The following is a 20,913-nucleotide window of genomic DNA, read 5'->3' as shown; positions in this document are numbered from 1 at the left end:
CAATGATAGGAGGAAGTGAGAACACACAGGAACCCCATAAAACAAAAGGGTGAGTGGGTCCGGCTGGAGGGCAGAGTAAAGTGTGGGGAGGAACCGACCTGGCCTTCCATAGCAATGGCAACCTCCCTCGGGTCCAGATTGCTATTTTGAAGCTTCTCCTGTAGCACCTGAAAACAATAAATAATATTAATAAGAGGAAAACTTTAGGGAGAGGAGGAGCCAGAGATAAAGGGAAATCAAGACTGTCTTTCCCGGGTTTTCCCTGCTTAGGATAATACCATATATACAGAACCTTAGGCTGAGATCCAGCACCGAGGGCCTTCTGGCGGTTCCCTCATTGCGAGAAGTGAAGTTACAGGGACCAGACAGAAGGCCTTCTCGGTAGTGGCACCTGCCCTGTGGAACGCCCTCCCACCAGATGTGAAGGAAATAAGCAGCTATCTTCTCTTTAAAAGACATCTGAAGGCAGCCCTGTTTAGGGAAGTTTTTAATATTTAATGCTGTATTGTTTTTAACACTTGATTGGAAGCCGCCCAGAGTGGCTGGGGAAAATCAGCCAGATGGGTGGAGTATAAATAATAATAATAAATAATAATAATAATAAAAATAAAAATAGCATATAACATGACAAGCATCTCAGCATTTAGAACTTTATTTTTAAAGCAGGTTTCTAAACCTCCTAGCTATGGATACAGTGGAACCTTGGAAGCCGAACGCCTTTGAACTCGAACAGTAGTGATTGTTTTCGAACGATTTTTGGAAGCTGAATGTCAGGCACGGCTTCCTATTGGCTGCAGGGTGCTCAGCAAACTCTGGCTCCCTAAAAAAAGCTTAACTCTGGTCAATTCTCCAATGATAATGGAGGGCGGTTTTTTTATACTGTGAGTAGATTGCAGGACATGCCTGGTATAAGGAAACCTTTTATTAGTGACTTTTGACGGCATTATCATAATGACATGTGGTATAATAAGGAAAATACTAGGGCCACAGTCCTTTACAAGTGCAGACAACCCAGTGGGATGTCAAAGTCTACAGAGGGTGAAGAGAAAGACTTGTTCCAATTTTCTGAACAGTTAAGTACCTGCAAGGGGGCACCATAAATCACATCCAAAGGGTTGATCACATTCCCAAGAGATTTGCTCATCTTTCTGCTATGAGCATCACGGACCATTGAGTGAAGGGAAACCTGAAAGGGAGAGACAGGAAATGTGTTATGTCTTCAAAACCCTGCAAAGAGCACCAACAGGATATTGAGGAAAAGCAAGGGCAACCCGTACTATGAAATAACAGCCATGGGAAGGCACAAGGAACACAAGGTATACTGCCTTTGTGTTATTATTTGAATTGGTAGATTTGTGAGACTTTGGTCTGTACGCTTACAAATCACAGACTACAGTGGTTCTCTTTTCTGAAACAGCTACAGTTTCTCAAGATCACAAACTGCTGCATGTTAAAAAGCAGAGACATCACCTTGCCAACAAAGGTCCGTATAGTTAAAGCTATGGTTTTCCCAGTAGTGATGTATGGAAGTGAGAGCTGGACCATAAAGAAGGCTGATTGCCGAAGAATTGATGCTTTTGAATTATGGTGCTGGAGGAGACTCTTGAGAGTCCCATGGACTGCAAGAAGATCAAACCGATCCATTCTGAAGGAAATCAGCCCTGAGTGCTCACTGAAAGGACAGATCGTGAAGTTGAGGCTCCAATACTTTGGCCACCTCATGAGCAGTGAAGACTCCCTGGAAAAGACCCTGATGTTGGGAAAGATGGAGGGCACAAGGAGAAGGGGACGACAGAGGACGAGATGGTTGGACAGTGTTCTCGAAGCTACCAGCATGAGTTTGACCAAACTGCGGGAGGCAGTGGAAGACAGGAGTGCCTGGCGTGCTCTGGTCCATGGGGTCACAAAGAGTCGGACACATCTAAATGACTAAACAACAACACAGTAGTTCTCTTTTCTGAAACAGCTACAGTTTCTCAAGATCACAAACTGCTGGATGTTATCCTTAGCCCAAGGACAGGAAGCCTGTGGCAGCAGTGTCGGGATGGGGGTGGCAGGAGCGGCACAGCAGGGTGGCGTTTCCTGTTTCACCTCAAGTGGCCAAATGGGATGCGCCACTGCTGCCCATGGCTGCCCAAATACTGTTTGGACTTCCGTCAGCCCCCACTGGCATAGCCAATGGTCAGCAGCAATGGGGGTTGTAACACAACAATTGGAGGACCGCTGGCTTCCTATCCATGCCCTGTATGCACTACATTTCTTCAAAGAGAACACACAGCAGGAGAGTCTGAAAGGTAATTCTAGCCCCACCACAATGACCCAGGAGAACAGAAGCACAACACGACAATTCAGGTTAAAGCAAGTGGTGGGGATTAATCATAATAAAATAAAAAAAACTGGCCACCTGGGAATGAAGTTCTTATCACACCAATTTTAAGACTCAGGAGGACAGAAAGGTAGAGTACAGACAGAACTAAGTGGATTGACAAGGATTACTTAAAAAATAGTATTTTTTAAATGCAGGTTGCGGTGAACCAATTGCCAGGAGCTCTTCAACAGCTGTGTTCACATATCCTGTGTTGATAATCCGGAAGTACATTACAGTGGTACCTCAGGTTAAGTACTTAATTCGTTCCGGAGGTCCGTACTTAACCTGAAACTGTTCTTAACCTGAAGCACAACTTTAGCTAATGGGGCCTCCTGCTGCGCTACCGGAGCACGATTTCTGTTCTTATCCTGAAGCAAAGTTCTTAACCTGAAGCACTATTTCTGGGTTAGCGGAGTGTGTAACCTGAAGCGTATGTAACCTGAACTGTATGTAACCTGAGGTACCACTGTACATTGTAAGTTGTGGATAAATAGTTAGGGCTCACGCTTTGCTTCTCTTAGTCCCATGGATCTTCTCATAATGCCCTCCAGGAACCGAAGTACAGAAATTCTAGCATCCAATCCATACCTGAGAAAAAGGTAGCTCTCCGGTCAACTGTTTCCCCAGCATCACCATCCGGGCCACCCAGAAGAAGAGAAGGTCGCTCCCAGTCTCCAAAAGGCTATTGGGGTAGAACTGCTGGAGATCTTCTGTCTGCAGGGGGACGAAGGCAGGACCAGTGGCGTCAGCACACGCCCCACATCTAGGCTCCCCATATTTCAAAAAGTCACGTTCCTGACACCCCCAAAGCTGTTGAGCTTTTCTTTTCTGCCCCGAACTGGCACATTTTGCAGGGTTTTATGAATAACCGCCACCCCTGGAGGGGGAGATCCACTGGCTTTCCTGTCGCAAGACTGTGACACTGCCGGGCAATCGCCGCCCAGCACATCTGGATGCCCACTCTGCCCAGCTCTGAAAGGAAACTTTTTTTAAAAAAAAATGAAACGCAAAAAACTCCCAGGAAAGACACCCCCTTGAAAAAAGTGAAAATGGCCAAGCTCGCCGCAACTGCACCTTCCTCTCTTCCCCACCTCCTTCCTTTTCCCCCCAATTCCCTGGTCAAGGGAAATGACCTTGTCACTTCCGCTGCTGCCTGGAAGGAGCCTCTCCCAGAATTATTATTTTTTAAACCCAACATGGGGGGGGGGGGAATCCCAGAAAACTGAAAGAAACCCTGGTTTGCTATACGTCCCGGAAATTCCTGACATCTCTTAAGATTCAAAAATTCCCCCCAGACGTCATTTTAGGCGTCCAATTTCTGTGCATGTCCGGAATTTTCCAGATGTATGGCAAGCCTACCTACATCAGACCTGTAATAGTAGCTCCATTTCTCCTGCCTCTGTTTCTGTACCAATCTCACAAGAATGTTTAGTGAAGCTGAACATCTGATATGGAGCTGGGAGAACTAGAGCCAGCAACTCACCAAATAGCCTTGAAATAGCCACTTAAGTCTTGGCGCCCCGTTTAGAAAATGGGAGGAGTATTAACCCAACTCAAAAACATATTGCAAAGACGAGCTTAAAGACTACGAAGCGCTCAGCTAAAAAACCAAAAAAAACCAAACCTCTATCTCTGCTGCAAAAAGTTAATCATACAGAGGACTGATCACAAGAAGACTGCTGCCATGACTCCCTTTAAAAATATCCTGCCTGCTGTTCATGCTTCACCCATGGCAAGTGAACACGAAGCCATACATGCTACCTCCAAGGCAGGGTTGGAGATGCTGGACTCCATCTCCCATCATCCCCCATCATTGGCTATGCTGGCTAGGACTGATGGGAGTTTGAGGTCATGAGGATGTATGCCTGGGGTTGCTGTAAGGGGAGAGGTAAGTATGGTAAGACTAGTCACTGGCCATCTTCTTATTGGCCAGGGGCAGGGTGAACATGTGGCTCTTCAGCTCCTTGTCCCTCCCAGTTCTACTCACCTTATGGGGCCAGCCCAGCGCACCAAAAGGGAAAAGTCCAGATGAGAACCAAGTGTCCAGGACATCGGCATCTGGTGAAAACAAAAAACACAATGTGAATGTTTTATCCAAAAGGTCCAAGATGCCTGATCTGGATGAGTTTAAAGGCCCTCCAGTCCCCATCCCAGAGTCCCAATCCAGATTGTCCCCCACTCCATCTGCAATGTAGTATAGTAGTAATAATAATAATAATAATAATAATAATAATAATAATGTATTTATATCCCCAGCCACTCTGGGCAGAATATTAAAAACACGATAAAACATCAAACATTAAGAACTTCAGACATTAAAAACTTCCCTAAACAGGGCTGCCTTCAGATGTCTTCTAAAAGTCAGATAGTTGTTTATTTCCTTGACATTTGATGGGAGGGCGTTCCACAGGGCGGGTGCCACCACCAAGAAGGTCCTCTGCCTGGTTCCCTGTAACTTTGCTTCTTGCAATGAGGGAACCGCCAGAAGGCCCTCAGTGTCCAGGCTGAACGATGGGGGTGGAGATGCTCCTTCAGGTATACCGGGTTGAGGCCATGTATGGTTCATAGAAGGTTTCCTTATAGGAATGAGCAGAGTATCTGGCAATGTAAGCAATTTCTCAAGGTGACGGGGATGGAAAGAAAAAGTAGGGATGTGTGATGGAGAACGACGTTGGCTCAATTCCATCACAAAGGCCACCAAATTTCATTTCAAGCACTTCCTTGCGTTCGGCCAGATGCATTTGCACTCTCCCTCCCAGAAGTACGAATATTTGTGCTGCTGCCTTACCTCTCACCAGCTGCAGATCCTCTTCTGGTTTTCCCAGCATGCCTGTTGCTTTTCCCCGAGCTTCTGCTTCTGTCCTGCCCACTACCCATAATCCATCGCTCTCCTCCTGCTGCAATGCAGATGAAAAGAAGCTAAAGTCGCATTGCAACTAGGACCGGAGGCGCCAGAGACTCGTTTCCAACCACAACCCTGCCAACCCCTTAGCTATGGTGGCTCATACCCAGTCAAAGAAGCTAAAACTCACCTCTACTACATCTGGCGATCCGGAAACCGTGACCCGATAGGCTGGAATCTGATGACCCCACCACAACTGGCGAGAAATACACCAGTCACTGAGCGGGAGGGAGAAAATCAATCAAAATGATGCCATTTGGATTTCAAGAACACAAGGGCCACTTGCAAGATCAAATGAAAGTCCGTCTAGCTCTGCTTTCCCCAACATGGTGCCCTCCAGGTTTTGGACTACAACTCCCATCATCCCTAGCCATTAGCCAAGTTTGTGGAGGATGATGGGACTTGTAGTCCCCAAACCTTCTTTAACAACATTTATATAACGCTTGCTCAATAGAAGATCTCTGCGGCTGGATGGCATCAGGCTGGGCTAGCTGGATGCTTCTGGAATAATTATTCCCTTTATTTGTGGTGTTCAGGCTGTGAGCGCCTCTGCTTGCATAGCCAAAACAGCAACTCCCATGTACAAGAGGGAGATTTCATAGAAGCATCTCTGTTAAGTCCCATCAAGTTCAACGGGGCTTACACCCAGGCGGCAGCAACCCATAACCAGTGTCGCCGCGAAGAAGAAGAAGAAGAAGAAGAAGAAGAAGAAGAAGAGGAGGAGGAGGAGGAGGAGTTTGGATTTGATATTCCGCTTTATCACTACTCTAAGGAGTCTCAAAGCGGCTACCATTCTCCTTTCCCTTCCTCCCCCACAACAAACACTCTGTGAGGTGAGTGGGGCTGAGAGTCTTCAGAGAAGTGTGACTAGCCCAAGGTCACCCAGCAGCTGCATGTGGAGGAGCAGGGAATCGAACCCGGCTCATCAGATTACGAGTCTACTGCTCTTAACCACTACACCACACTGGCTTACTAAGAGGGAGAGGTGGCAGCAAGGTTGGTGTGGTGCAAACACACTAGCGGGTGCCAGGAGGTCAGGTAAGTGCTGCCAGCCCACCCCGACGGCCATAGAATAGCAGCCAAAATCCCTCTTCATTACTTTAGCAACAGGAATGAATGAATGAATCTTCATTTGCGTCAGCCATCGGCCATAGTAGTAAAACAACAATACAATATACAAAGAATAGAAATAAAAAGTCAATCATATAAAATACATTTAGAGGTTTTGAATCAATAGTTAAATGGTGGGTCTTATTCTGGTTGCCTCAGCTAAAAACCTTGCAATCTTTGCTGTCATCTGCTCATCTTGATCTGCCAAGAGAAAGGACACTGTGGCAGTGGTTGGGCGACCCAGAATGGACAATAAGAGAGGGGTGATAATCTCATTCCTTAAGTCTTTTTAAAGAGTGCAAGCCAGAAGGGCATGTGCCACTGATTCGGGACTACCATCTCCACAGGGACATAAGCATTTTTTGTGTGGAATCTGTTGGAATCGTCCCTCAAGAACAGCTGAGGGCAATACATTCAATCTTGGGAGAGTAAAAGCGCGTTTACCGTATTTTTTGCTCCATAGGGCACACCGGACCATAGGGCGCACCTAGTTTTTAGTGGGGGAAATAAAGGGGGGGATTATATCCCCCCCCCCAGCCCCAAAGAGCAAAGAAGCCAAGACAGCCAGCGGGATCCATCCCGCTGGCTGTCTTGGATTCCTCTTTAGCCACGCACAACCTCTCCAGCCGGGAGAAGCTGCGCGCGGCTTCGTTTTTAGCCAAGGGGCTGGGGCAGGGGAAGCCCAAGCTTCCTCTGACCCCAGCCCCCAGAACAGGTCTGGGAGCGGAGGCAAGGTTGCGCAGCCTTGCCGCCGCTCCCAGAGCCTGCGGGCTGGGGGAGCACTCCGAAGGTTTGCGCATAGCTGCCTGAAGCCCGGGGAGCGCAGTTCCACGACCCAGCATAGGGGAAGCTATTATTTGAACTGGCTCTTGCTCATATGAGTTCTGATTGGCCAGTCCTAAGAGATACATCAAGTCTTGGAAGGAGGAAAAGAAGAACACAAGTGATCAAAGAGGCAGGACTCCCTTATCTTACCTGGTATTCGAGAGCCAAGTCCTCCAGTTTTTCTCATGGAATTTAGGGGTCAACTTCAAGAATCCGGACTCCACAGCCTTAGGGAAAAAACAGATAAACTTGGTTAACTCAATTCAGGGCAAGCTGATACCTTGATTTATCAGCTACTTTAAAATGAGGCTGCATTTTAAATTGCATTCTAACCTGTATTTTAAATTGGTCCCCCCCCCTTTTCCCCTATTATGTTTTTACTGTGGTTTTATTGGTGTTAGCTGCCCTGAGCCCAGCTTTGGCCGGGGAGGGCGGGGTATAAATAAAATTTATTATTATTATTATTATAATGTGGAGAAGTGCGTCTTTCTATCTCTTAGTAACCAACGAGATGCCCCCAGGAAGCATGCAAGCAGGTGACGAGCCAAACCAAAACACTTTCCCTCCCTTGGTTCTCTGGTGACTGAAGTTCAGATGAAGGTTGCCTCTGATTCTGCAAGTAGCATCTAGCCACCATGACTAGTAATCGCCAGTAACTCCATTGGTGGCATTCAACATCCTGTAATGTGATCATTCCACCAGAGCAAGTATTTCTGCTTGTTGGATGGACCAATCTCCCCTCTCCTCCCCCCACGAGCTGTTCTGGGGACTTTCCCGAACCCAAAGAGCTGATTTAAGGAGGCATCGCAGAGGAGGAGAAGGGGGCAAGTACTGTTGCATTAGCGGGACTCTTTGTGCTGTCTCACACTGCCACAACTATTTAGTTAAATCCAATCCCCTTGCATAAAACCACATCACTATTGGTGGGCATCACTATATCTTGCACTGTAGTCACAATGGGACACGCCAAGACCACATAACACCAGTCTTGAAAGACCTACATTGGCTCCCAGTACGTTTCCAAGCGCAATTCAAAGTGTTGGCGTTGACCTTTAAAGCCCTAAACGGCCTTGGCCCAGTACACCTGAAGGAGCCTCTCCACCCCCATCGTTCTACCCGGACACTGAGGTCCAGCACCGAGGGCCTTCTGGCGGTTCCCTCACTGCGAGAAGCCAGGTTACAGGGGACCAGGCAGAGGGCCTTCTCAGTAGTGGCACCCGCCCTGTGGAACGCCCTCCCACCAGATGTCAAAGAGAAAAACAACTGCCAGACTTTTAGAAGACATCTGAAGGCAGCCCTGTTTAGGGAAGCTTTTAATGTTTAACAGACTATTGTATTTTAATATTTTGGTGGAAGCCGCCCAGAGTGGCTGGGGAAACCCAGCCAGATGGGCGGGGTATAAATAATAAATTATTTATAATTATTATAATTATAATAATAATAATAATAATAATAATAATAATAATTATTATTATTATTATTATTATATAGCAATTCAACCACCCTATGTCTGATGGGTCCCTAAAAGATCTCTGCAGTCTAACGCATGCATGCTCCCCACTGTTATAGTTCCGGTCTTAGAATGTGGGCTGTATCAGATTATCCTTGCAATGTTAAAGCGTTTGGGGAGTTACCTCCAAGGCCCCACGAGCCATTTCTTCACATCGGACAAACCACTGGTTCTTCAAGAGGGTTTCGATCACATCCCCAGAGCGGCTGTGAAGGGTGGGAGTTGGGGGAGAGAGAGAACAAAGGGTCACTTCTGATTCCCAGGATACCTTCCACCTTGCAAAGCTAAAATCCTCCAGCTTCAGGATGTTAGTACTATTTATATAGGGGCATCGGCGTAGGTGGAGCAGAAGTAATAATATTAATAAAAAGCCTCAGCCCCAAGGAGCACCACAATCTCAGTTGTTTGCAGGGACCAGAGAGAGAGAGTGAGCTCCGGATGGCTGCATTTAAATTTTTATTTTTATTTTATGATTTTCAGTTCTATACATTTCAAAAATTTCACATTCATTTTAACATTTCAAAACTCAGCTTCCTTCCCCCTCTTTTTCTGCATATTCAAATTAACTTAATTTGCTCACTTATTCATCTGCTTTAAATATATACTCTTATAAAACAGCAGGTTATTCTCCTGCCAATGGTCTTATCTGTTTACAGTTGATTTGTAAATATTCAATAAACCATTTCCATTCTTTTATTAAAAAAAGTTTGTTATCTTGATTTCTTTCTTTCCTCCCCCCACCCCCACCCCGGTAAGTTTTGCCATTTCTGCATATTCCATAGGTTTTTGTATCCATTCTTCTTTCGCGGGGACGTCTTTCTCCTTTTGGGTATTATAGGGACAGAACTACACAAGCAGTATAGAAATTTATTCATGTATGTGGCTACAATGGCAAAAATGTTACTTGCCACCCCTCCCCACAAAAAACTGGATGGCTGCATTTGTCCCCCAGGGCCTGGGATACCCCCACCCATAATGTACAACACCCTGTTTCAGCAGGGCTTTAACCACCATTACCAATAAAGACAGCTAGAGGAAACTGAAGGATGGCTGGGGAGGGAGAGGAGAGGTATAAAAAATAATAATTTTACCATTACCTGCAAAGTGGAAGCACCATGGGATGCTCCTTGGCCCCCCGATGGAGTCCTCTTTCCTTCAAAGCAGACAACACCTTCTCACGGGCCAGGAATCTATGCAGCCCCTGAAAGGGGAATACCTTTCCTATCATCCAGTGTCTTGTGCTAACTTTAAAAAATATACCGTATTTTTCTGTGTATAAGATGCCACCTATTTTGGGGGGCTCAAATTTAAGAAAATGGGAGGGGGGATGGCTCAGAGTTGTTGAGCTTTTCAGGGGGGAGATGACACAAGGTTGTTGAGCTTTTTTAGGGGGGGGGGCGTTGCCAAAAATCTCCCCTCACTGGCAGAAGCAGCCAATCGCCCACCCAACTGCTGCAGCATCAGCCAGTCAACACTAGCCCGACGCAGAAACCAATAACACGGCCAACAGCTGCTGACAGCGCCAATCAAATGTCCACCCAATGCACTATCCATGTATAAGACAATCCCCACTTTTAAGAATAATTTCAAAAGAAAGAAACCTAGTCTTATACACGGGAAAGTACGGTAATTAACGGTTTTATTACGACACAGGTTTTCCTGGGGTTCTTTTTTTTCATGCACATAGTGATTGGGAGTGGCCACCGGGACCACATAACACCGATCCTGAAAGATCTTCATTGGCTCCCAGTATGTTTCTGAGCACAATTCAAAGTGTTGGTGCTGACCTTTAAAGCCCTAAACGGCCTCAGCCCAGTATACGTGAAGGAGTGTCTCCACCCCCATCATTCAGCCCAGACACTGAGGTCCAGTTCCGAGGGCCTTCTGGCAGTTCCCTTGCTGTGAGAAGTGAGGTTACAGGGAACTAGGCAGAGGGCCTTCTCGGTAGTGGCGCCTGCCCTGTGGAACACCCTCCCAGCAGATGTCAAGGCAATAAACAACTATTTTACTTTTAAAAGACAACTGAAGGCAGCCCTATTTAGGGAGGTTTTTAATGTCTGACACTGTATTGTTTTTAATATTCTGTTGGAAGCCACCCAGAGTGGCTGGGGAAATCCAGCCAGATGGGCGGGGTATAAATAATATATTATTCTTATTCTTATTCTTATTCTTATTCTTATTCTTATTCACAGACCCCATCTAAGACATTTGGGTACTGGGGCACAAAATGCAAATGTCACCTCTCATGTAAGAAATCCATCTACATTGAAGAATCGAAACAACTGCCTTCCAGTTAACAGTGCCTCCGAATCTGCCATCTTTGGCAAGCTACATCAGTTGGGTCAGCCCCAACGCAGAGGGATGTGGTGGAGACTGCAAACGGCTCTTGCTTCAGTCTTCCAAGCAACCAGAACCTTGTATGGATGCCCCCTTAAAAGGCCAAGCTTACCTGTAGCCAATCCCCACACTCGGCCGTCATCGTGCCATCTTCTGCAATAACCGAGATGAACGGCAGGCTGTGCCGCCGAGCCAGTTCGTAGTCGGCATGGCTGTGTGCTGGGGTCACTTTCACAGCCCCTGCAAAGGTGGCGAGAAAAAGTGAGAAGGGGCATCTCTGAGAACAGAAACCCCACGCCGGACGCCGCTGTTCGTCACACTGAATGGAGACTATCTCCTCCAACAGCTCCCACTCTGGAGACTAGCAGAAAGAGAAAGACAGTCACAAGGGATGAGCTAACTCGTGTCTGTTTTTAAATTTGCACAAGACAACAGTTTGGGGAAACTTGCACAGGCTGGCAGCTTGGGCAGACAGGTGGGGGTGGAAAGAGAGACTAGAAAAGTTCTGCTTTTTGCCACTTGAGGAAAGTTCTGCTTTTTCGCTTGAGTAATCCTGTAAGATAAGGGAGCGGGTGGTGCTGTGGTCTAAACCACAGAGCCCAGGGCTTGCCGATCAGAAGATCGGCAGTTCAAATCCCCACGATGGGGTGAGCTTCCGTTGCTTGGTCCCTGCTCCTACCAACCTAGCAGTTCGAAAGCACATCAAAGTGCAAGTAGATAAATAGGTACCGCTCGAGGGGGAAGGTAAACGGCGTTTCCGTGCGCTGCTCTGGTTCGCCAGAAGTGGCTTAGTCATGCTGGCCACATGACCCGGAAGCTGTACGCCGCCTCCCTCAGCCAATAAAGCGAGATGAGCGCCGCAACCCCAGAGTCGTCCACGACTGGACCTAATGGTCAGGGGTCCCTTTACCTTTTAATCCTGTAAGAAGTTGTTTGTTCTTATAAAAGGCAGCCCCCAGCGAGCAATCGGGGCTCAGCATTTGAGAAACATCTCGCTGGCCTCCGTGCAGCTAAATGAATTCTGACCTTCCTCGGAGAACCCGTGTCTGTCTTTATTGACTGCAATAACACAAACATCCAGCTTCCAGAAAGCAGGCCTACCTGTGCCCATCTCCTGCTCCACAGAGGGGTCGGTAAGGACAGGAAGGAGACGGCCGGTGAATGGGTGGCAGAGTCTCTTGCCGTGAAGGTGCTGGGAAAAAATACCCAGAAAGACAAACCAGGTCATACTGCGGTCAGCTCTCAAGAAAGAGAAAATTCAAAGGAGCTCCCCTTTGGTGGTGGTGGGAGGGTCCCACACATTCATCCAGCGCTTTACCAACTGCACTGGCTCCCGGTGGAGTACAGGGTCAGGTTTAAGTGCTGGTTTTGACCTTTAAAGCCCTGCACGACCTAGGACCCATGTACCTACGGGACCGCCTCTCCTGGTATGTCCCACAGAGGGTCCACAAATGACAACATTTTGGAGGTCCCAGGTCGCAAGGTGGTTAGATGGGTCTCAACTAGGGCCAGGGCCCTTTCAGTACTGGTCCCGACTTGGTGGAACGCTCTGTCACAAGAGACTAGGGCCCTGCGGGACTTGACATCTTTCTGCAGGGCCTGCAAGACAGAGCTGTTCCGCCTGGCCTTTGGTTTGGACTCAGTCTGACCCTCCCCTTATGGTCTTGATTTATCGGCTACTTTTAAAATGAGGCTGCATTTTAAATTGCATTTTAACCTGTATTTTAAATTGGTCCCCCCCCCCTTGTTTTTTACTGTGGTTTTATTGGTGTTAGCTGCCCTGAGCCCGGCTCTGGCTGGGGAGGGCGGGGTATAAATTAATAAATAATAATAATAATAATAATAATTATTATTATTATTATTATTATTAACTGTCCCGATATGCTACCAATAATGCTTCCGGCCACCCCAGTGAGTAGGGCAACTGCTTCACACTAACTGATCCCTCCTGCCCAGTATTGCCTCATCTGCACACCCAGATTCATCGAAACATAGGAAGTTTCCTGCCACTGAGTCAGGCTCTTCTTGTTTAGTACTTAGACTGGCAGTGGCTCTCCAAGGTTTTAAAGCAAGAGTCTTTCCCAGCTAGAGATGCCAGGTACTGAACTTGGGACCTTCTGCATGCAGTGCAGTTGATCCACCTGCATTGCAGGGGGGTTGGACTAGATGTCCCTCGGGGGTCCCTTCCAGTTCTAAAATTCTGATTCTTTTTTAAAAAAAAAATTTTATTTTATTTTATAAAGAATGTTCTATAACTTTAAATCATTTCCCATTTTTAACATTTGAATCCCCGGGCTTCCCCGCCCCCCCCCCGGGTTTCCAAAATATTTCTATTCTTTCTGCTGCATCTAATTACATTTTTCCAAATTCCTTTTATATTGGTTTTCAGCTTACGCCTTGTTACATTTTAATAATAATAATAACAATAACAATAACAATAACAATAATAATAATAATAATAATAATAATAATAATAATAATAATAATAATTTATTTGTGCCCTGCCCATCTGGCTGGGTTTCCCCAGCCACTCTGGGCGGCTTCCAACAAAGATTAAAAATACATCAAAATGTCACACATTAAAAGCTTCCCTGAACAGGGCTGCCTTCAGCCATCTTGCTAATGTTTTTAAATGTCTACAGTGATCTTTAAGATACTCTATAAAATTTTCCCACTCTTCACTGAATTTCTCATCATCTTGGTGTCTGATCTTCACGGTCATTTTTGCCATTTCGGCATAGCCTATCATCTTGGTTATCCAATCCTCCTTTTGTTGGGACTTTTTCTTCCTTCTATTTGTGGGCAAAACAATACTGTGATTCTACCACTCAGCTAGCGAGAGAGAGAGAGAGACAGAGACTCACAGGCCAACAACTCAAGGTAGGTAGAGATTTTGTGGCACAACAGCATCTAAGCCAAATTGAGCCACGCAGTCCGAGTGGGAAACTGTTTTCATAGGAATGTTTGTTGACTCATAGGAAAATTTAGTCAGGTCTGCTGTCAATGATGGGTTGCAGGATTATACAGCTCTCTATCACACTCCATCTCTCTTGCTCTCTGTGTGCTATCCCATCTCTCTCTCTTTCTCTCTCCTCTGCACCTCATTTTTGTGGGCTGCATGAAATTAATCTGTCACAGGCTGCTCATGTCAGGTTTCACATCTAGTTCCCCCAAGGCCTCTGCCAACCAGTGGTACCTCGGGTTAAGAACTTAATTCGTTCTGGAGGTCCATTCTTAACCTGAAACTGTTCTTAACCTGAGGTACCACTTTAGCTAATGGGGCCTCCCGCTGCCGCAGTGCAATTACTGTTCTCATCCTGAGGTAAAGTTCTTAACCCGAGATACTATTTCTGGGTTAGCGGAGTCCGTAACCTGAAGCGTCTGTAACCCGAGGTACCGCTGTATGCATTTCAAGCTGGGCCTTGCTATGCTTTGAGTCCAGGCATTCCCACTTGTGCTGCGCCTCTGAAACTACGGTTCCATGGCCCCATCGGAAGGGAGAACAGGGCGCAGAAGTCTTACTCTATACCGCGGGTCATCCGGATGGACAGCGACTGCCACGTCTCCCAACATGGTCTCCGGACGGGTTGTGGCCACAGGAAGTTCCTCGCCTGCCCTCAGTCAAAGGAAGCAGAGACCAGACAGGGGGAAACAAAGGTGTTTTAGCCAGAAAGGTAGCGTTCCTGTGGGGCTCGTCAGCACACAAGATGGGGGGAAAAGGATGTAGCCATGTGAGGAGAATGGGATGTCCATTTATGCTGCCTTATTTACTTATTGGATTTCTTACACACCCTTTCACCATAAGGCCTCCTCCACCTTTAACCCAACTGAGCAAAATCTTGGCCTGCTATCTTACACTGCCCAATAGCCAAGCTGCATCTCTTCCCGTTAATTACCGTATTTTTCGCTCTATAGGACGCACTTTTTCCCCTCCAAAAATGAAGGGGAAATGTGTGTGCGTCCTATGGGGCGAATGCAGGCTTTTGCTGAAGCCTGGAGAGCAAGAGGGGTCGGTGCGCACCGACCCCTCTCGCTCTCCAGGCTTCAGGCAGCTATCTGCAAGCCTTCTGAGCGTGGCGGGAGTTCCCACCGGGCTCCGAAGGCTTGCAGATAACTGCCTGTTTTGGGGGCTGGGGTTGGGGGAAGCTCGGGCTTCCCTCGTCCCAGCCCCGCAGCTAAAAACAAAGCCGCGCTCAGCTTCTCCCAGCTGGAGAGGTTGCACGTGGCTAAAGAGGAAGCCAAGACATCTGTCTTGGCTTCTTTGCTCTTTGGGGGGGGGGAATTCCCCCCCCTAAAAACTAGGTGTGCCCTATGGAGGGAAAAATACGGTAACAAAAGAGAACCAATTGATTGTAAGAGATTCTGTGGGTTTTTTTATCAATAGGTTGCCAACTGAAACATCCAAGAGTCCCAAGAACTGACTTTCCCTGTAAAACACAGCTAGGAGGGTATCTTCCACGTCTATGAAAAGATAGCGTGTCTCAACCTGGACCCGACCGCATTCAACGCTGCAGACAAAGCCTTGGAACAGGGAGATATGGGTCCTTCGCATCTCTTAGCTGTGAAGCACAGTGATCTTGAACCAAAATCTCTCCGCTAACCTACCTTTCAGGGCTGTTGCAAGGTTAAAAAGCAGGTAGGTTCACCTCGCCCTCAGTGTGGCTACCTTGAGTTTCTTAGGACGAAGAGCAGTTGCAAATGTGACGAGAGCCTTCCGTTTGTTTATATGTAACGGAAGCCTTGAAAGAGGCTAACACGATTGAAACAGATGGAAACTCAAAATCAAAACAGTAAAAATAGCAGTGAACATAGCTGACCTTAAACTGTCCCCATTCAAGTTCATATCTAGGTTATTACCAGCTTCCTCTTTGCTCCATGATTCTACTATTTGTAGGCCACCTTTCCACAGCTCAGGGTGGCTTACAACATAAAAAATACACCATTACAAAATAACAAAAGTAGTCATAACACAATACAGTCGTACCTTGGTTTTCGAACAGCCTAGTTATCAAACATTTTGGCTCCTGAACAATCAAAACCTGGAAGTGACTGTTCTGGTTTTCGAATGTTGTTCTGGAAGCCGAACATCTGACGGGGCTTCCGATTGGCTGCAGGAGCTTCCTGCAGCCAATCAGAAGCCGCGCTTTGGTTTTTGAATGCTTTGGAAGTCGAATGGACTTCCGGGAAGGATTCCGTTCGACATTCAAAGATACACAACCAAACCAAACCATTCCAACACAAATCAAAAATAAAGATACAAAAATAAGCAACAGGAACGACATCTTGCCGCTGTTTACTCACCATCCTCTCCTTCCACTTTGTAGGCAAATGTCACCAAGACCCCAAACGGCACTTTGCCTTGGAATCCGGGCACAGAGAGCTCCGTCCGTCCTTTGAGCTGCCTGTTGTCCACCTGACAGGGACACCATCCATGAGTCACCTCGGTCCTAAAGAGCACCCCCTTCTCCCAGCCACCGTGTGCTGCCAGACTCCTCCCACTCACCTCAATGTCAGAAATGGCCGATCGCAAGGCGCATGACCAGTTCACGAGACGCCTCTCCCGGTACACCAGGCCCTGCTCATGCAGTCGCACGAAGGCCTCAGTCACCGCTTGGGAGAAGCCCTAAGAAGGAAAGAGCTGTGGTAATGGTGGAAGGAGGCAAAGAAACAATGATGGCAGCTATAGCCAGTCTGTAGCAGCAGTGACAACGACGGAAGCCACAGTCTGCACCTTTTTCTGCATCAGCTTGCAAATTACTTGAAGTCCACGGAAATTTGCACTATTTTCGTCCACCATTTCCCCTTAGAACACACCTTTATTTATATTCAGATTTAATACAACAAAGTTAACGAAGCGGTAAAAGAAAAAGATATGTTGCTCTGGCAACTGTAACAGCATTGCTCATACAGTGGTACCTCAGGTTACGAACTTAATTCGTTCCAGAGGTCCATTCTTAACCTGAAACAGTTCTTAACCTGAGGTGTGCTTTCGCTAATGGGGCCTCCCGCTGCTGCCACGCCGCGCGGTTTCTTTTCTCATCCTGGGGCAAAGTTCTTAACCCGAGGTACTACTTCCAGGTTAGCCGAGTTTGTAACCCAAAGTGTTTGTAACCTGAGGTGCCACTGTATTTACAATTGCAATTTCCAAAATGCTACCTATTTATATTATATCTTTCTCGTTTCACGTAGAGACAGCACAAAAGAAGCAGAACTTGATAGGGCAACCAAAGAAATCAACCACGGACTGACATTCCTATAACACACGTCGTTACATACAAACCACATTTGCATTTTCAGAATCTGCTACTCACAGAGTCCATGGTGAAACAGACTCTGTCCCAGTCCAATGAGGCTCCCATCACCTTCAGCTGCTGGAATATTTCGTTCCCTTTCCTGATCTCAGGAGAAAAAGCAGAACAAAAGCAAACCTTTTATGTACAGAGGTAAAAGGAAGAACAAGAAGGAGATTTTTCTGTTTGGTTGCCATGCAAGAAGCTAATAATAATAATAATAATAATAATAATAATAACAACAACAACAATTTATTATTTATATCCCGCCCATCTGGCTGGGTTTCCCCAACCACTCTGGGCAGCTTCCAACTGAATATTAAAAACAAGACAGCATCAGACATTTAAAAACTTCCCTAAACAGGGCCGCCTTCATTTAAGGCAAATGGTCTGAGTCCCTCGGATACTCACTCCTCTTTCCAGTTCCAGACCTCCTGGAGGAATTCCTCCCGCTTGAGATCTTTTCGGAGGACTCCCCTCTCCTTCCAGATCTTTCTTTCCACCACAGCCTGGGCAGACAACAGTAGAAAACAATGGGAATCTGAATGCAGCCCATGCCGGAAACTTGACTAGAACCCTACACTCTCATTCCATCCCCCTCTAGGGCTACCATCCTAAGACGACGTGCTAGGAACCAAGTCCCATTGGGTAAAGTGGGACTTACTTCCGTGTCAGGAATGGGGAATCACGCGATAGGAGCGGTTCTTCTCACCTGAGTGGCAATGCCAGCGTGATCGGACCCTGGAACCCACAGAACTTTATAGCCTTGCATTCTTTTCCTGCAAGACACCGAAAGACCACAACGCAGAACTCAGGAACTGCCCTGGTGCTAAACACAGTGACCTGATGCCAGATCAGAACCAGCATCTCTACAAATTGAATAGCTGCCCCCCCCCAAAAAAAACAGCATAAAGAGGAAGCAGATCCCAAGGACAAAGCACAGGCTCTACAATGTAATAATAATAAAATAATAATAATAATAATAATAATAATAATAATAATAATAATTATTTTTTAAAAATAAAATTTTATTTATATCCCGCCCTCCCCAGCCGAAGCCGGTCTCAGAGCCGCTAACAACAGTAAAAATAACACAGTTTACATAAAATCACAATCAGTTAATTGAAATACATTCTAAAACCAGTTCATTCTAAAATCAATTCAGAATCAAATTAATGGCAACCATTGGGCTAGAGTTCTATGAGGAATGCCGAAGGAGGGGGTCAGGCTGTGCCTTGGCCAAAGGCCTGGTGGAACAGCTCTGTCTTGCAGGCCCTGCGGAAAGATGTCAAGTCCCGCAGGGCCCTAGTCTCTTGTGACAGAGCGTTCCACCAGATCGGGGCCACTGCCGAAAAAGCCCTGACTCTGGTCAAGGCCCGCCTAACCTCCTTGTGGCCTAGGATCTCCAAGGTGTTTTTATTTGAAGACCGTCAGGTCCTCCATGGGACATACCAGGAGAGGCGGTCCCGTAGGTACGAGGGTCCTAGGCCACATAGGGCTTTAAACGTAGGCGGAGAACCTCAGGTTCGGGGGCCAAATTCAGCCCACCAGCCCTCTCTGCCTAGCCCTCAGTGGACTGCTGAGGCCACGCCGTGCTCTGCAACCTCCTCAAGCACTTTTGCCTTGCTGGAACATGTCCCTGCTTTGTAATAATGCCTCCCCATTTCCTGGACGGAGACAGATGCCTATGGGGTGTGCCTGTCGAAACCTATGAATTTTGCACAGCTGGAACATAGCCTTCTGTACAAAAGTTAAGAATATTGGAAGAGTCCTAAGTTGGATCAGGCCAATGCCCCATCCACACTGTGACATTTGGTGGAGGAACAGAGAGTAATATACCACTTTAAACAGGCATGCCTTCCCCAAGAGAATTCTGGGAGCTGTAGTTCTGGGAGCCCTGTAAATCGGGCTGTGATACATTCAAGACTGTGGACCCCTCTCTCTAAACCAGTGGTTCTCAAAGGATGTGTCACGCCACACCCATGTGGCAGGGGAATGTGGCAAGTGTGGCGGGGAAAATTCAAGGACAATCGGAGAAACATTTAAACATTTCGGTGTAGTGCAGTTCAAGACAATATTTTATTGGCAGAATATATTTTCAAAGGGACAGCGAGAGCACCAACTGATGCTCTTATGACTCTGCTAGCAGTTGTTTCTTTTGTTTTCCAATGTATTTCTTATCAATGGAAAATTCAGCGTGGTGTGAGCAAATTTTTATTCTGGAAGTGTGGCCCGGATAAAAGAAGTTTGAGGCCTCTGCTTTAGACTTCTCATTGGAAGCAAAGAAGCTGCCTTATATCAAAAGCACAGGCTCTTTTTCATGAACTGCAAACCCCCCTCGTGCATATTTGTACACTGGTACCTCGGGTTACATACGCTTCAGGTTACAGACTCCACTAACCCAGAAATAGTGCTTCAGGTTAAGAACTTTGCTTCAGGATAAGAACAGAAATCAGGCTCTGGCGGCACGGCAGCAGCAGGAGGCCCCATTAGCTAAAGTGGTGCTTCAGGTTAAGAACAGTTTCAGGTTAAGAACGGACCTCCGGAACGAATTAAGTACTTAACCCGAGGTACCAATGTATACCTGCTGCAAGCCACTCACCCTTATATCTTAATGGGCTTGATGGCTATAAATCTAAAAATGAATACATGAGCGAGAAACACGAAGCTGCAGGGGAGCCATCGGCTGCTGGAGGCAAAGTACCCACATGACCACGCAGAGCATCACTTACCAACGTACCAGAGCGTCTTCAAGAGCCACAGTCAAGGCGTGGCCCAGGTGCAGGGACCCCGTGACGTTTGGCGGAGGGAGAGAGAGCGAAAACGTTTCTGGCTTCCGATGGGGCAAGAGGTGCTTTGGGAAAGAGAAACAGGAAGAGAGATCAGCAGCGTCCAAGGTCAGAACAGCCTGGTGGCTACTGCACCACCAAGGTAACCATGGCAGAACCGCTAATTTCAAGGTTTGCCAAAAAAAAAGTATTTTTTTGCAAAATTAACTGCTATAATAAGAAATCAGTCAAATCAAAAATTTAAAAAGGAGCGGAAATGTTTTGATGAATATATGGCAAAATATTGCTCAAAAAAATACGCTAATATGCCTAGATTAAAATGTGAAGTACTGGATGGAAGAAAAATGAGTAAGGAAAGATAATAAGAATATATAGATCATTTGAGAAGATTGTAGAATGCAAAGATTATTGTAAATTGTATAATGTGGGGGAAATCGAGTGGGGGCGGAGGCAAGTGGGAGGAAGGAGAAAAGAATAATATTGAGAAAATATAAATGTAAATGTATGGGGGGATGGGGAGGAAATGGTGTTGGTTTTGGTACATCTGCATTGTAACGTGATATGTGAAAACCAATAAACAAACAAACAAATAAATAAATATTAAAAAAGAAAAGAAAAAAAGTAAGGGGAGACCTGCAGGCAAGGATCCAAGACCCATCTAATCCCAGGATTGAGGAGGCTTTTGTGTGCAACTGAGTTAAACCCCGTGATGGATGCAAATAATCCAGAGTTAGTGCATTCCCAGCAGGTGTTGGAAGTCATTGCTTGACAGCTGTAAGTCA

General features: G+C 46.5%; 1 protein-coding gene across 3 annotated transcripts in view; it reads right to left on the bottom strand.

Annotated features, from left to right (window-relative positions):
• Positions 1-20,913, bottom strand: part of VARS2 (valyl-tRNA synthetase 2, mitochondrial) — a 34,171-nt gene that overhangs the window by 9,127 nt on the left and 4,131 nt on the right. The window contains exons 5-22 of one of the 3 annotated variants that reach the window (XM_083600527.1): positions 20,075-20,196; positions 18,055-18,121; positions 17,754-17,851; positions 17,364-17,445; positions 16,556-16,675; positions 16,354-16,465; positions 14,575-14,663; positions 12,154-12,244; positions 11,165-11,292; positions 9,813-9,916; positions 8,840-8,921; positions 7,356-7,432; positions 5,401-5,488; positions 5,157-5,265; positions 4,356-4,426; positions 2,957-3,082; positions 1,082-1,186; positions 99-167 (exon numbers count right to left, since the gene is read on the bottom strand). In XM_083600527.1, coding sequence (XP_083456653.1) covers positions 99-167; positions 1,082-1,186; positions 2,957-3,082; positions 4,356-4,426; positions 5,157-5,265; positions 5,401-5,488; positions 7,356-7,432; positions 8,840-8,921; positions 9,813-9,916; positions 11,165-11,292; positions 12,154-12,244; positions 14,575-14,663; positions 16,354-16,465; positions 16,556-16,675; positions 17,364-17,445; positions 17,754-17,851; positions 18,055-18,121; positions 20,075-20,196 — 1,740 coding nt within the window. Of the gene's footprint in view, positions 1-98; positions 168-1,081; positions 1,187-2,956; positions 3,083-4,355; positions 4,427-5,156; positions 5,266-5,400; positions 5,489-7,355; positions 7,433-8,839; positions 8,922-9,812; positions 9,917-11,164; positions 11,293-12,153; positions 12,245-14,574; positions 14,664-16,353; positions 16,466-16,555; positions 16,676-17,363; positions 17,446-17,753; positions 17,852-18,054; positions 18,122-20,074; positions 20,199-20,913 lie in introns of those variants that run through there. The other 2 variants (XM_083600528.1, XM_083600529.1) reach the window with 2 other exon arrangements.

The sequence above is a fragment of the Podarcis filfolensis genome (genome assembly GCF_964270895.1).
Source record: "Podarcis filfolensis genome assembly, chromosome: 2".
NCBI lineage: Eukaryota > Metazoa > Chordata > Lepidosauria > Squamata > Lacertidae > Podarcis > Podarcis filfolensis.
Note: the sequence above shows the minus strand (reverse complement) of the source record. Positions and strands in the feature narration are given on the sequence as shown.